The 14,591-nt window shown below is 37.4% G+C and overlaps 1 protein-coding gene across 4 annotated transcripts in view; it reads right to left on the reverse strand.

Moving 5' to 3' along the window:
- coro1ca (coronin, actin binding protein, 1Ca) overlaps nt 1-14,591 on the reverse strand; it is a 52,175-nt gene that overhangs the window by 26,751 nt on the left and 10,833 nt on the right. For all 4 annotated transcript variants that reach the window (XM_082170174.1, XM_082170177.1, XM_082170175.1 and 1 more), the window contains one exon: nt 12-211. In XM_082170174.1, the coding sequence (XP_082026300.1) occupies nt 12-211 (200 nt within the window). The remainder of the gene's footprint in view (nt 1-11; nt 212-14,591) is intronic.

Below are 14,591 nucleotides of genomic sequence, written 5' to 3' on the forward strand. Positions count from 1 at the left end.
AGATCTCTCACCTTATGAAGAGGCAAGACCATAAATGCACCACCTCCGCTGGCTTCCACGATTATGGCAACAAATTTGGGGTTAACCGCGCAGAAGGCGCTGTCCCACGTGACCCGGGACACCCTGATGTCATCGTAGCACTGGTCATTCTTCACCGCCTGGCCGAACACATGCCGGAACTTACTCTGTCGTACAACCCGTCTGAACATATCTGCAGAGAAGAACATGACAAGAATGATGAATAAAGCAATCACATGACCTGAACGCTTCCGTGCTTTCACTGAACAGATATGAGCCACGTACTAACATTTGTTAATGACAAGTAGTTGTCAGTGTAAATGTCAGTCTTACACTGTTTAAAGAGTCTCAAATCCACTGGCTAGTTTAAATATAATCCTAAAACATGACAAGCGCTGCAGCGTTTGCACTAAAAGTTAATAATTACCTGAGCAGAACAGTGGCACTCCAAAATGACATAGCTAAAACTGCCATATTAAAATGATTTAAAAGTGTTTGGCATAAAGAATAATGATGAAATCCATCTCAACAATTGCTGCTGAAAAATCAAAGCGAGTTTAAAGTGGGACAAGCTCGATTTGACATCACACATGCCAGATGGGTTCACTATCCCGAATGTGGAAAAAGCTAGGATAAATCCCCACTCAGAGTACATTACTCACCCTATTTCTCAGGGAAACTCCACATAAGCGTCAACACATCACGTTGGTTTCTATACTATGTTTCGGCTTGTCTTGCTTTAATTCTCAAACAAACCTGAATAACAAGAACATTCTGTCTTCATGCCATTTCCCAACAAAAACAAAAGAGGCCCAACTAAAACAGGAGAAACACTAGGGCTGGATTGAGACAAACTGTCAATGAAAAAGATAAGGAAAAAAGCTAAATACAAACCTCATTGCTCAGGGGATCAATAACAATGTGATTAAGTCTGTAATGTAGTTCACACCCAAATAAGCACATTTAGACCTACATTTTAAATAAATAGCTTCATAATCTCGGTGCAAAAGGTTTTGGCAGGAGTTAAGACTGTGCTTGATTCTAGTAGCATCTTACATGGTAGACTTAATTTATTTCTAAAATCATGTTATAGATCTTTGATAGATTATGAACAGTTCATCCAGGCATACATTTCCCTTTTAAAAATATGTTTTGACCTTGTAATGTTTAATCAATTTTTAGATCCGAACTTTCATCTAAAAACAGCACTTCTCTCTGGACTTGAGTTCAACGGTCACATCTCAAAATCCAATCCTTATGTATAGAAGCATAAGTGTAGTTCCAGTAGCAGTCAATCGTGAAGTGTGGAGGACGAGGTGCCCTGAGGCTGGTGTAACAGCAGTGGGGAATGAGGTCAGGAAGCAGTTCATGTTGGTGGGTGTGGATGTTTGACTAAAGAAGAAATTTGAACTGTGTTGCATGATAGAGCGTAAAGCATAAAAGGTTTTACACTAATGACGTGCTACAAATTCTCTCTCTCAACACCCCTCACCTAACACCAGTATCTTAAGACACAAATGGCCAAACCCGATTGAAATTTCTTTCGGATTGTAAGGGGTGGTTTAAACCTTTTCTAATCCATTCGAAAGGACATGTAAATACTTGATCGGATTGAAAACCGAAAAAGGAAATTTCTGTACATGTACCGGATGACGCACAGAACAAGCTGTTGTTGTTGAAGTGTCATAAATGACTGTCGTGTCATTCTAAAATTCTCGTTCCACTTATCGCCTGTAAAGTGCTGCAGGACAGTGTCATCCCAGCAGTCCTTGCTTCGGACTCTCATCCACAGATGCCTAGTTTTGGGAGCGGAAGGGGGGGGTTTTACTGCTTGATAAATATAACCTGCACGGCGCATTTTCATGTGCTCGTTGTGACCTGATCAGGGCCTGATAAATATTAAAGGGATAGTTTACCAATTTTTTTTAAGTCTATCATCATTTACAAGTTGTTCCAAATCCATATAAATTTCTTTGTTCTGCTGAACACAAAGGAAGAGATTTTGTAGAATATAGGTAACCAAACTGTTGATGGACCCCATTGACTTCCATCCAATTTTCTTTCCATACTATGGAAATCAATGGGACCCCACAACTGTTTGGTTACCCATATTCTTTAAAATATCTTCCTTTGTGTTCAACAGACCAGAGACATTTATACGGGTTTGGATGGAACAACCTTAGGGCGAGTAAATGATGACAGAATTAAGAAAATTTGGGTGAATTACCCCTTCAAGTTTGCTTTTTAAAACCAAGAAAAGAAACGATGGCAGGATGATGGCTAGTATATTCGTGCAGTGCACGTCAAAAGATCAAATCCGATTTTAAGGACATCTTTTCCCCTGCTAATGTGTTTACCAGCACAAGGGCGGGACAACCTAAATCAAGTCTCGCCTTATATTTTTTCTTATTTGAGAAGCGGTTTCACTCATGCGTCAGGATAAGGAACAAAAGACTATCACAACTTCCATTTCAAGCCAACTTTAACTTCCTTACAGCATTGCTAATATATGTTAATATATAAATATTCTTATTCCTTATCTGATAGAGCCACTGTTCGAATAACTGACATTAATCTGCTGCACTGCATGTCAAAACTTTACCACAGCTTCCTAAAAACATGCTATCAATCACTAGAGGAAAAAAGACGCATCATGACTTTCTTGTTATAACCACATAGACCAGTAAGAATGAATCCAATGTAAAAGGACACAGAAGATGCCGTTTCAAAGTCATGAAATGGAAGTATCGAGAGATCTTTTTTGTGACGTACATCCGAGTGCATTATGGAAAAAGAAAAAATGACTTGCACTGAAAAGTGGAGGCAGACGAACATGAGCTTGAGGGGTTTAAGCAGACTAAATGATTAGAGTCCAGCATTTATTATTGGATTTTAAAAAAAAATACATGTGGATGGATAAATCGTTCGCAATAAGATAAATAACATGTATTTCAAAAATAGATCGGGTTAATTTTTTTTTTTGTCAACTCCACCTGTAACCAACCATTCTTAATGCTTGAACATATTCATTTAAAAAAAGAAGAAAAATATACACCCCATTTCTACATAATTTTTTAACTTTGTGCAATTTTTTTTATACACTGGGACAGTGAGAGATGAGACAGGAAATGATAAGACAAGGGGGTTGGGATCAGGAAATGACACGAGCCAAGCTCGAACTCAGGTGACCCGTATGTATGCGGCCATGCTTGCAATACCAGAAAATGTTTCCTAAACCGCTTTAGAAGAACAAACACATTAGTCAGAGACTACCTTATATCAGTAATCATGATGCTACATCTCACACCACAGAAGGCCTCACACAGGGCACTGCAGCAGGTTCATTCGGCTGGAGGACTCGAAATACCACACTTACACCAAACAAACTCAACTGCTGCCGTTTCCTCATTCCCACCCCTTTCATTGCCTCATTTCCCATGAGCTGCCAAGGTCGCTCGTCCACCAGACATAAGTTGTCTGCAATGTCTCAAGGAGCAAAAGTGGAACTGAAAAGGTTTGTTTGGGCAGGAGAGATGGCTCTTCACATCAAACTTCTCTAAAAGCAGCTTTAGATTCAACAAACTGTCTTTTGTGCAAATAAGGATGTACAGAAACAATCTGAGAAACAGAAAGTCACGGTTAGATCACTTCTCTTCTTGGTTACTGCTTAGTTGATTAAAGCAGCTAATGAAATGAATCATCAGAGAGCTACAAGAAAACAAACCACAAATCACCAAGAACAAGCTTTATCTTGTAACTTGTATTGTAGGGTTGTGTGGACAGACGAGAGTATCGATGGCTGATGCCTTTGACAATAGTTTTTGCCAGTTTTCCCATTAATGCATTAAATTATTAATAATAATAATATTATTATAAAACAGAATACAAAACTACATCCCACATCAAAACTGAATTGCAAGGTGATCTATTCACAAATTGTCAAGAGTACTTGTTATATAAATATCTTCAAATATTATTTAAATATTTTTAATATTATTTAAAAATATTAAGCCAATAAATTAGATACCGTTATCAGCACTGAGGTAGATTCCACTCTCGTTGTGAGAGATTTAATGTGCTGTGTAGCGTCAGATGCCAAAAGCTTCACCTTCAGGGAATAATTGACTGTGGTCTGAGACTCCTTTACCTGCGTAACTCTCGTGCAAAGTTTGCAAATTGCATGATATCCACGGGATCGCCTCTAGGGTGAAATCTAACTCTGTCACCAACTCCACCATGCTCGCAAAATAATACAAAAAGATTCTCATTTCCCGCGATAATAAAACCAAGTAAATAATTAAATAAATGAGTAAATAAACAAGTAAATAAGTAATGATCAAATCTCAATAGATCAAATACTCATGTTGTTCCAACCCTGTAAGGCTTTCGTTCATCTTCGGAACACAAATTAAGATATTTTTGATGAAATCTGAGAGCTGGCAAGTTTCGATCCCATAGAAGCCTATGGGGGAGTGAGCCAGCTCTCAGATTTAATCAAAAATATCTTAATTTGGGTTCCGAAGATGAACGAAAGTCTTACGGGGTTGGAACAACATGAGGGTGAGTAATTACTGATAGAATTTTCATTTTTGGCTGAATTATCCCTTTAAAGAAGGGGGGGTATCATGCATGCCTCATCTGGCTCAGTACACTTTTCATTTTCAAGCCTCTGCAAAGGATCAGTCAAACATTAGGCTTTCTTGAGCATTCAGAGGCACTGCTTGCATTCTCTTGTCTGTTTTAATCAATCACTACATCGGATATAAAACAATCCCAATATACAATCCAAACAGAAAGGTATAATTCAGAGCATATGTAATGCAATACCTCACCATTGTGAAATTCATAAATCACCACACCTTAAAATCCAGATAAAATCAAAGCTTACACAAACGTGAATCACAGTTTTACACTCAATCTATACCAGAAGCAAGTGGCAAAAATGACAATCGCTGCCATTATAAATCATTTCAAGCATCCAACATTGCTATGCTTGCAGTGTAGATCGTGTGTGAGGAGAGAAGTGCTTGTATATTCATAGTCATATACTCTGCCCCATAAAGTGATAATCAGATGGTCTTACCGTGCCAGAAGGACAACCTCGCACAAACAGCTCCGGAAAAGATCTTGTCTATAATGGTGTTCTCAAACGATTAAAACACAGTAAAGACTGGAGTGAACTTAAAGTGAACCTTTGTAAAGTGCATTCAAATTCTAAAGACCCATGGGCTTTTTACAGTGACCCAAACCGATCATGTTCAACACGGCTAACTCAGTGGGTAATGAGATGAGATTCTCTCAGTTAGAACAGCAAGGTGTTCAACCATTAAATCCAATCTAATCGGACAATGTAGCCTGGCTCAATGCCACCTTTAACCGATTCATTTGGTAATGTACTTGCTTATGCAAACAAACAGTATGTAATACAATAGGGTAAATCCAGAAACAGTTAAAGATAGGGATGAACTGATATTAAAATTCTGGTCGATACAAGCTGATTGTTATTTTCACGTTATGGCTGATAACTGGCCATTATGTCTAAATAAATTAAATTAAACATTCACCAATGCACACATCAGATATGGTAAACGGAAGCTCAAGCATGTTTGCTTGACCTGCGAGAACCAATGAGGTTCATTCTCGTGTTAAGCAGCACGTTTGAGCTTCCGCAAGAACCAATGAGGTTTGCTCCATAAATTAGCAGAGCTGCACTTGATTTGACATCTGCACCGCTCTGAAGACCCAACGTGGCATGTGGCCGTGAATCCAGATGAAACGCACTGACCTTGTGCTCAATCTGCTCACCAATATCCTGTAGCTGGTGTTTAGTCTCTACAACACACTGGCACAACGGAATGTCACAAGACAACTCTTCCGTGAACGCAATACACAGATACTCCGCCTCACATTTGCATCTGCTGTGTGAGAGGTTAGCATGGGGTCACAACTGTGGCTCTCTTGGCAGGCATGCTGCAAGCCAGGTGGAGCAAGAGAAAAAACGAGTAGTAGCATGAGGGAAAAAGAGAGAGGGGCGTTGCACTTTGCGTAGATTTGAATCAGCAGGTTCATGTAGTCGAACTGCGGTTGGCTGTCTGAAGGCAGAGTCTTGCTGTTGTCAGAGTAGAGCAAAGTACTGCCAAGTAACACATGGTGAAATCCAGCCTGTACTATTTACAAACACTCATGAATCGCCTAGCAACACCAGCAAAATACCACACCAGGAAAGAATGGAAAAAAAGGTAGAACCAAGTAGAGAAGTAAATTTGGCCTTTTAAGTACAAAACGTACCCAGTTGACTCGGAGACTCTCAAAGCAGAGCTCTCTGATGTGTAACTGAATCACATTGAGATAATTTTCAGCCAAAAAAGGCTATAATACAAGGGTCTATTTTAGCAGACAGGCCCACCAATATCACTCCGAGGCAAGCCATAGAATAAGTCAAATAACCTGCCAAATGATTAATAATTTGAGGGTTTTAGTTTACTTTAACCAAGAACACACACACTACAAAACTGAAGCTCACCACCATTAGATGTATTAAAGGGAGGATAGTTCAACTTCGTGTCATTTTAAAACTTTGAGACTTTGGTTTATTTCATCTGAAGAAAATATATTTTGAGAAAGTTTTTTTTTTTTTGTATATACAATAGAAGTCACCCAAACTGTATTTTTAACAACATTCTTGAAAATTTCTTCTTTTGTGTTCCAAAGAAGAAAGTCATGCAGGTTTCGAGCAACCAGACATAAATGAACCCGAAAGTAAAAAAAAAAAAAAAAAAAAAAAAAAGATATTAAATTTGCAGCTTGCACACTATACTTAGGCCTATACTAACGTGTTGTTTGTTGACATGGTAGGAAATTTAAGATTGTAACTACAGTGAATGGTTGTGACTGATCAAAGTGCAACATGACAGACAACAATAAATGGAGTATATTAAATGCACACAGGGCTTTAGTCTTTTAGTGTAAGCTTGGCATCGGACGTATATTAACTCCAAATCTCCAAGATGTGATCGGTTTCACAAAGGAAAGGCTAACAAACAATGACTTCACTCAACGGCCCATGTTCCTCCGACTAGCACAAAACACGACATGCTGCATCACTCCAGCACACAATAGCTGTCTTGACACTTCCATGAGTCATAAAAAAAAAAAAAATTCCACATAGACCATCCAAGACAGTTACATAATGACATAAAACATCCATTTATACAAATAAAAGTCCCCTGTATAATTTCACCACATAATCTGGCCATAATCACCAGCTGAAAGGTTCAACATTGTTGTCAGCACATATGTTGAAGAATCTTATTCAGTAAGACACTGACTGGAATGAAAATGTCCCCTAAAAAGGAAACAATGGGAGTCTCAGAGCGCTGGAGAAAGGGAAAGTATAATTGTGTGAATTCATTGCCAAGCAACACAATATCAATTTACAGCAGGATGATAGAACTCCATTCTGAACTGAATCTCAAAATATAATGCGTGAGAAATGTTCCAGGGGACAAAGCGAGGGATAAAAGAATTAGTACGAAAACAGATCCGTGATTATCTGACCTTTAGTCCGCTGAACATGGATTTGTTGGGAAAACAAACAGCAAATGTTTCAAACATACAGTTAGAGTAAAAAGTGACCGTTTCTGCAAAGTTCATCCAACATTTTTTTTAGCTGAATGCACGATTTTTCAAAAAAAAATAAAAAAAATAACATTTTAAACATTTCATAATGATGCTCTAATCGCAGGGCGCAAAAATAAGATGGAAACACTGACAGAAAACTCTGCAAAATGTCAAGCACAGTTCAAGTAAAGTGTCATAACGGTCTCATAGGTTCATAACTGTCTTAACTGCAAAATGAGTGTCATTTATCAATTCAATTTGGTCCGATGTCAAAGAATCAGCCTTGTTAAACCTCTCCAGCCTCCCCTGCACAAACCACACTGCATTTGCTAAGGGAACTGACATTGATGCAGCCTGTGAAAACACACTTACACAATACAGCACAATTCCAACAAACAAACAAACCAAGACGCAGCTGTGATTTCTTTGAAGGGCACTAGAAAAAGTCGATGTTTACCTCAGTTTGTGCTTTTGTCAGCAAAATAAGAAAAGACCTTTACGAAAGTTACAGGACGTTCTAATAAACACTGTTCTTAAACATTTCACAAATCGGATGAAAAACATTGACAGATCATATTCTTAATGTCTACAATATTATATTTTATAGGCTATTATAGACATGGAGTATACTATTAATCAACAATACAAAATGAAAAATGTTAATGGCCCTTTATGGTGAAAAAAATTGTATATGGTTGGTTTTTGAAAGAACAAACTATGAATCGCCATATAATTAATGGTGGAAAAACAGTAAAGGGACATTGCAAGAAGTCCTATTCTTATTTTTGTTATCTGTGATGTACATAGGATGTTTTGTGTTACATTTAGTTTTGGTGGATATCATTACATTTTAATTCAGGTAAAAATCTGATTTTTGGTAGTGCAAGTAGATTGCTATATTAACATTATAGCACTATGAAATAAGTTGTAAAATATACAGTCACCAATTATGCCATCCTGTAATACTGAAAACATTGTTGGGGTATAATTTACAGTAAATGTCTAGAACCAGAGCTGCAATTTTTTTACTATAAATATAACAGTTTTACAGAGTAGAACAAACCTATAACCAAAAGTAATAAATATAAATGGATAACACATTCTGCTCCATTTGTGGTGCAATGGATATAAGACACATGATTTGAGGTATAATTTAGTGTCTGAAGAGTTGTGCTATCACTTTAAGCAATAAAGCGATCAGACTCAACAAATCCAATTACTCATTATTTCCTGGCAGGTTAATAAGGATTGCAAGCCAACTTACTGCCAAATCAATACAGACCATAAACTGATCTTTGTGTCCATGTACATTCCAAGTGCATCCAGCAATGCTTTTCCTCAACTGTGTGCAACTGCATCCTTGTGTGGGTCACCATTAGCACGGGAATGCAAAAAAGATCTATCAGAAGTAGCCAAGCAACCCTGGCAAAGACACTGAGAATTTATAGCAAAGTGAACACAAAATGCAGATAACATCTAATAAACATACTGGCATAGAGTAAAAGAAGTGCAAAACTACTTCACTTTGCCATGCTTGTGTTCTGGGTTATACGGTTTAAGGCTGGGAATTTTACCCTGGGCACTAAAGCATAAAACTCCAGATAATGTCCAGAAAGATGCTGGACAGTTTTCCAAGGAATGTGGAACAATGAGAACAATAAGGCAGGGAGGCATGCTCTCACACTCCTCACCCATTAAAATCTGCACAAATAATACCACAAAGAACCGAGGATGGAATTTACACGGTCACACCAGCCATGTTAGTAGGCTGCCTACATGAACAAAAGTGGTTACAGATGGCCAGAATTGTTGTCATCCAAAACAAGCTGCGGTAAAAAACAAGTTTGTTGGTCTAGGATTCTCAGCCACACAGTATTAAGAAAACAAGGGTCCGTCAGACGAAAATGTTTGATCGTAACCTTCTTCAAGATGGATCCAGGTTTGCAAGGTGGATTACTGCTTATGAGGAGTGAGACAAAATAATTACTTTGTCAAAATCCTGACCTGGATACCAACTAAGTACCGTGAGCAAGACACTTAATGATGCACAGATCCCTGACCACAAACTCAATCCAGCTACCGTCTCCCTGTGAACAGATGCTGAGACGCTTGAATGAAAACGAATCCATGTTATGCTGCTATTATATCGCCTAAAGATGATCTTGATCACACTTTCATTAAACCATCAAGAGGAAGAGCTAACATCTCTCTTTTTTTATTGAGGCTGACTCTCACTTCACAATGAGTTCTGGGCAATGAATCAGAGTGATACCGCCTCCACAACCATCTGAGGCGATTCCTTCACTTCCTGAACTCGGCAGTGGACAAAGAAAGCCTTGTAACGCAGCACTGTGGCATCACTGGTCTACCGGATTCATGGTGAAACCAAGAGCGTAAAGGCTGGGGAAGCCTTATCCAAAAGCTGATCAGAGAATACACGTGCCCTTCCTTTTACATAGAAAAGTATGATCTTGATCGGTATGAAATGGGGATGTTAATTTACATAAACTCCCATAATCGATGGTTGTTTAAATTAACGATCAAATGCTTAGAAGCTTAACTTTACAGTGAATATAGGGAATATGGCCATCACTTAAGTGCTTTTAAATTTGCTGACATAGAAGTGCTCCATTTTCGTAGTTGTGAATATGTGAAAAAAAGAACTGCTTTAAATGAAAATGTGATCTGTAAAATCCTCACAGATAGACTTATGTAGTATTCCAAGGATCCTTCAAATAGAGACAGACTTCAGCTGTGCTTGATGACGTGGAAGCCGGGATATGCAGCCTTACTAGGACACAGCCTTCCATCTGAGTGTTGATCACAGAGTGACATGACATGCTGCTTGGCTAAAGCTATAGGACCTCCGGGATCCGATCACGTTGCAATCACGACGCAGTGTTTTCCAACGTCATTTGAAAGTTCAACCACTGAAAACTGGATCTCAGGTGTGGTGGGTGGGTATAGTGGGTAGGAACAATGTGTTGAGAGACCAATCGGACACTGTTTTATGCCTGGAGCAAACTTGGATCGGTTTAAAATTACATTTTAAAATATAATAGCTATTATATATAGTTACATTTGTAATAATATTATACAATATTACTATTTTAACTGTATCTTGAGATCATATAAATGCATCCTTAGAGAGTTCTTTTGAAAAAGATTTATATTTATATATATATATATAATATATATATATATATATATATATATATATATATATATATATATATATAAAATTATAATAATAATAATAAATATAAATATATATTCCAGACCACAAACTTTTATACAGTTTGTGTTTGAGGAAATATAAATAATAATAATAATAAATAAATAGTGTTATCAATCATATATAATTTTATATAAAAAGTGGAAAATTGATGCACAAACAATTTTACCTATATAGACCCATCCCTACTGCATATAACTCTTTTTTTATTTATTTTTTTATAAAATCAGACACATTTCTGGACTCCGACACAGAACGCTGTGGCAGAAAAAAGGCAAAAGACAGAGCGTGTGACAGCTCCAAATGAAGGAGTGTAAGAAAGTGCGTTCAAGATAAGGAGAGTGTTTTTGCATGTAGTCAGACAGAGCCATTTTACACCATACATGGCTCTGTTTAAAAAATGTATTTAAATATTCTCAACACAAGCACACCCTTCCCTCCTGCCAGCCACAGCCCTGTATATCTAGAATTCATTTGACACTTCTGGGTTCATTATGGCACCCAGATGTATACGACTACAAGGATAAAAGAATATTGTTAAGGACGTTCAGTGTTGCCATATCCTGTTTGTCTCTGGCATGAAGACTAAACCCAGAGGGAAGGTTAACAATATCAAAAGTCAACATAAGTATTAGGTGGCACCAACCCAATCTGCCCTGATGTCATCACAGGAGAGGTTGACATGATGTTTCTAATCCAGATCAATGCGCTCTCTAACTAGAAAGGCATTTGAATACATTGAGATGATTTATCTGCAGGCCTGAACTTCACTGAACTTGAAAAGCCCATCATTCATAAAATTTGACACATCCCTTGGCCTTGTGAGACTATAAAATATTCTGGCTATTTTAATCATGCTTTCAAAACTCAGAGCAATATTTATAATTTTGCCTGAATTTATTTCACCAAAATCACTTTGACTATATACTCAGCTATATCGAGCAGCCCCGTAAGGGTCTATACACTAGCATTGAAAATGTTGGGGTCTGTTCAGCTTTTTTTGGTGAAAAATGTATACTATACTATACTATACTATACTATACTATACTATACTAAAATAATACAGTTCTATTTCAGATAGATACTGTTCTTTTGAAAGTTAAGAATCCTGGGGAAAAAAATAGTTTTTCACAAAACAAAAAACAGTAAGAAATGTTTTGAGCAGCAATTCAGCATATTAGATTATTTCAGAAGGACCATATGACACTGAAGACTGGAGTAACTGTTAAAAATATAGCTGACAGGATTAAATGACATTTTAAAATATATTAAAATAGAAAAGTTATTTCACTTCATTTTAATAATATTTGACCATTTTATTGTATTTCAGATCTCAATAAATGCAACCTTGGTGAGCCAAAGAGACTTCTTTCAAAAACATTAAAAAAAAATCTTACAAACCCCAAACTTTTGATTGGCAGAGTACCTGTGTTATTAAAAGCGCTTTCATGCTCTGATTTGTGATGAATTGTACATTCTCACTCCTTAAGCCATAAGTCAATTACACAAATTATGAATGTATTCTCCTTGTGGAAGTTTAGCTAGTTTCACAAAAACTTGACTGAATTGACAGACTTGTCTGAGGTTTATTAGCTTGTACTGAACGATCTTACGCTGACAGATAATTCTGCTTCCTTCCTCGTCAGACAGGGTGTGGTTCATCGCATGGTAAAACGGGTGACAGCAAGTTTCTGTTCCCTTAGGCAAGAGTTAATTTTGCAGTCCTCTTGAGTCTTGGAATGCTTTGGGTAGCCGTGCCTGGCTGTAATATAAATCCCACACCTTTCTGACAACTCATTTAAATCAGTTTTTTTCCATATTGCATTCGCCAATCAGTGGTTCAGATATAAAAATAGAAGGCAAAGCATCAGCCATGCAAATTAGTCAGTACAAATGAATGGGGAAGAAGATTTCAAGTTTTTAAAAAAGACACAGAAGCACAATTCAAATGCAATAAAGGTGGAGATTATATTATAATTATACTGAGAATATAGAATTAGTCTTTTTGGGCCACTTTTATGATACTTTCATGTTGTTTTGTGTCTTTTTACAGGCTTGAAAATATCGGTGAACATTGATTGCAATTGTATGAAAACATTCGTCAAAAATGTGTGTTGTTCAGTGGTAGAAAAAGTCTACGGGTTTTGGTCAACATTAGAGCAAGTAAATGATGAATGCATTCTAACAGCCTGATGAGTCACGAGCCACTCTGAATGATCCTGCCATTTGCCATTGGGAATACAGAAGGGGGTTGACACCTCCTAAATCCTATTCCTGCTCCCGGGCAAATGTAATGGAATTTCAGCTAAGATACTGCTGCCTTTCACAAGCTCAAGCTATTTGAATCTCTGCCACTGCGATCATCTACATTGTTTAAACAACAGCCAACTATTCAACTAGTAATTCAACTAACATTAGAGAAAGCGTTTCACCATGTCCTAACTACCCTCGACGTGACACGCGATATCTTTTCCATGTTGATCAGAGTTTTTGTCCTAACCAGCCGCGACGACGACGATTCTATTTTAGAAAAGGTTTCTTTTTTTCTGCGACGTCGCGCTGGAACAACAAACACAAAGTGTGGCAATGATAATCTCAGGTACTGTTTATGTGCTTTATTTAATGTTAAAAGCATGCAATGTGACTTTGAATACCATTCAGTGCTCCCAGCTTTGTAACGTTAGCTGTAAAAGCAACAATGGATAATTCACCTCAGATCTTGAAATTAAACAAATGGAAACAAGAACGTTCTTCAAACTGTGAACAAACAAGTGTATTATTTGACAAAGATTGTTTTAGTAACTCAGTAGCCTATGTATTTGAATAATATTTAAATGGTGTAATATTTGTGAATTTGATTATGTAGCCTATTTATCCATTTTCTTGCGATTGCCATCAAGATTTCTCTCTGGTGCTGTGCGCTTGCCACGAGACTCCGCCCACACGCTGTTCTGATTGGCTGTGGGTTTTGATTGATTTTTACGCATCTCACAGTCGCGTCACGTCCATAGACTGTAAAAAATATGGACAAAGCGTCTGTGACGTCACCCATAGACTTTCTGAAGAACGGGTTTGAAGCCGTTTATGGGGGGTATGGGCGGCGCCATCTTGGAAAATCTTGGGAAACCCTAACCCCGCCCACCTTCTGACGCAGCGCGCGTCACTCAGCTCGCTCTGCTACTCCGGTTATCTCTGTGTATATTTTAGGCAACGAAATATGTTATAAAACACCATACTAACTCTTTTCGTTTTCATTTAAAGAAATCTTAAACATTATAGCCACACAAATGTGGTTCAGGCAACGCGTATTGATTATATTCACTGCACATAACGTTTGCCTATTTATAACAAAACGAAATATAAAACACAAACCTGCCTCTTTTCGTTTTAAATATAATATAAAAATATTAAACATTTTAATATGGTCCAGGCAATATGTGCATTTGTACTAAACAACAGATGTTGCAGTAAACAACATTACAGATCATCTTCGTTGTATTAAAATTTAAAATGACAAAACTCAACCCAGTCTCTTTTTGTTAAATTTCAGTTTTATCAATATTAGCTATTATAAAAGTATAAGTAAAAGGTAAAGTTACAAGAAGCTATACAAATAAAGCAAACAATTCAGTCAAACATAAAAAGTCATGCGCTCGATCTAGTCTAACCATACAACGGTACAAGTTAAATATAGCTTATAAAGTTATGAAACTTCCCC

Source organism: Leuciscus leuciscus, assembly GCF_965113295.1.
Source record: "Leuciscus leuciscus genome assembly, chromosome: 5".
Lineage (NCBI taxonomy): Eukaryota > Metazoa > Chordata > Actinopteri > Cypriniformes > Leuciscidae > Leuciscus > Leuciscus leuciscus.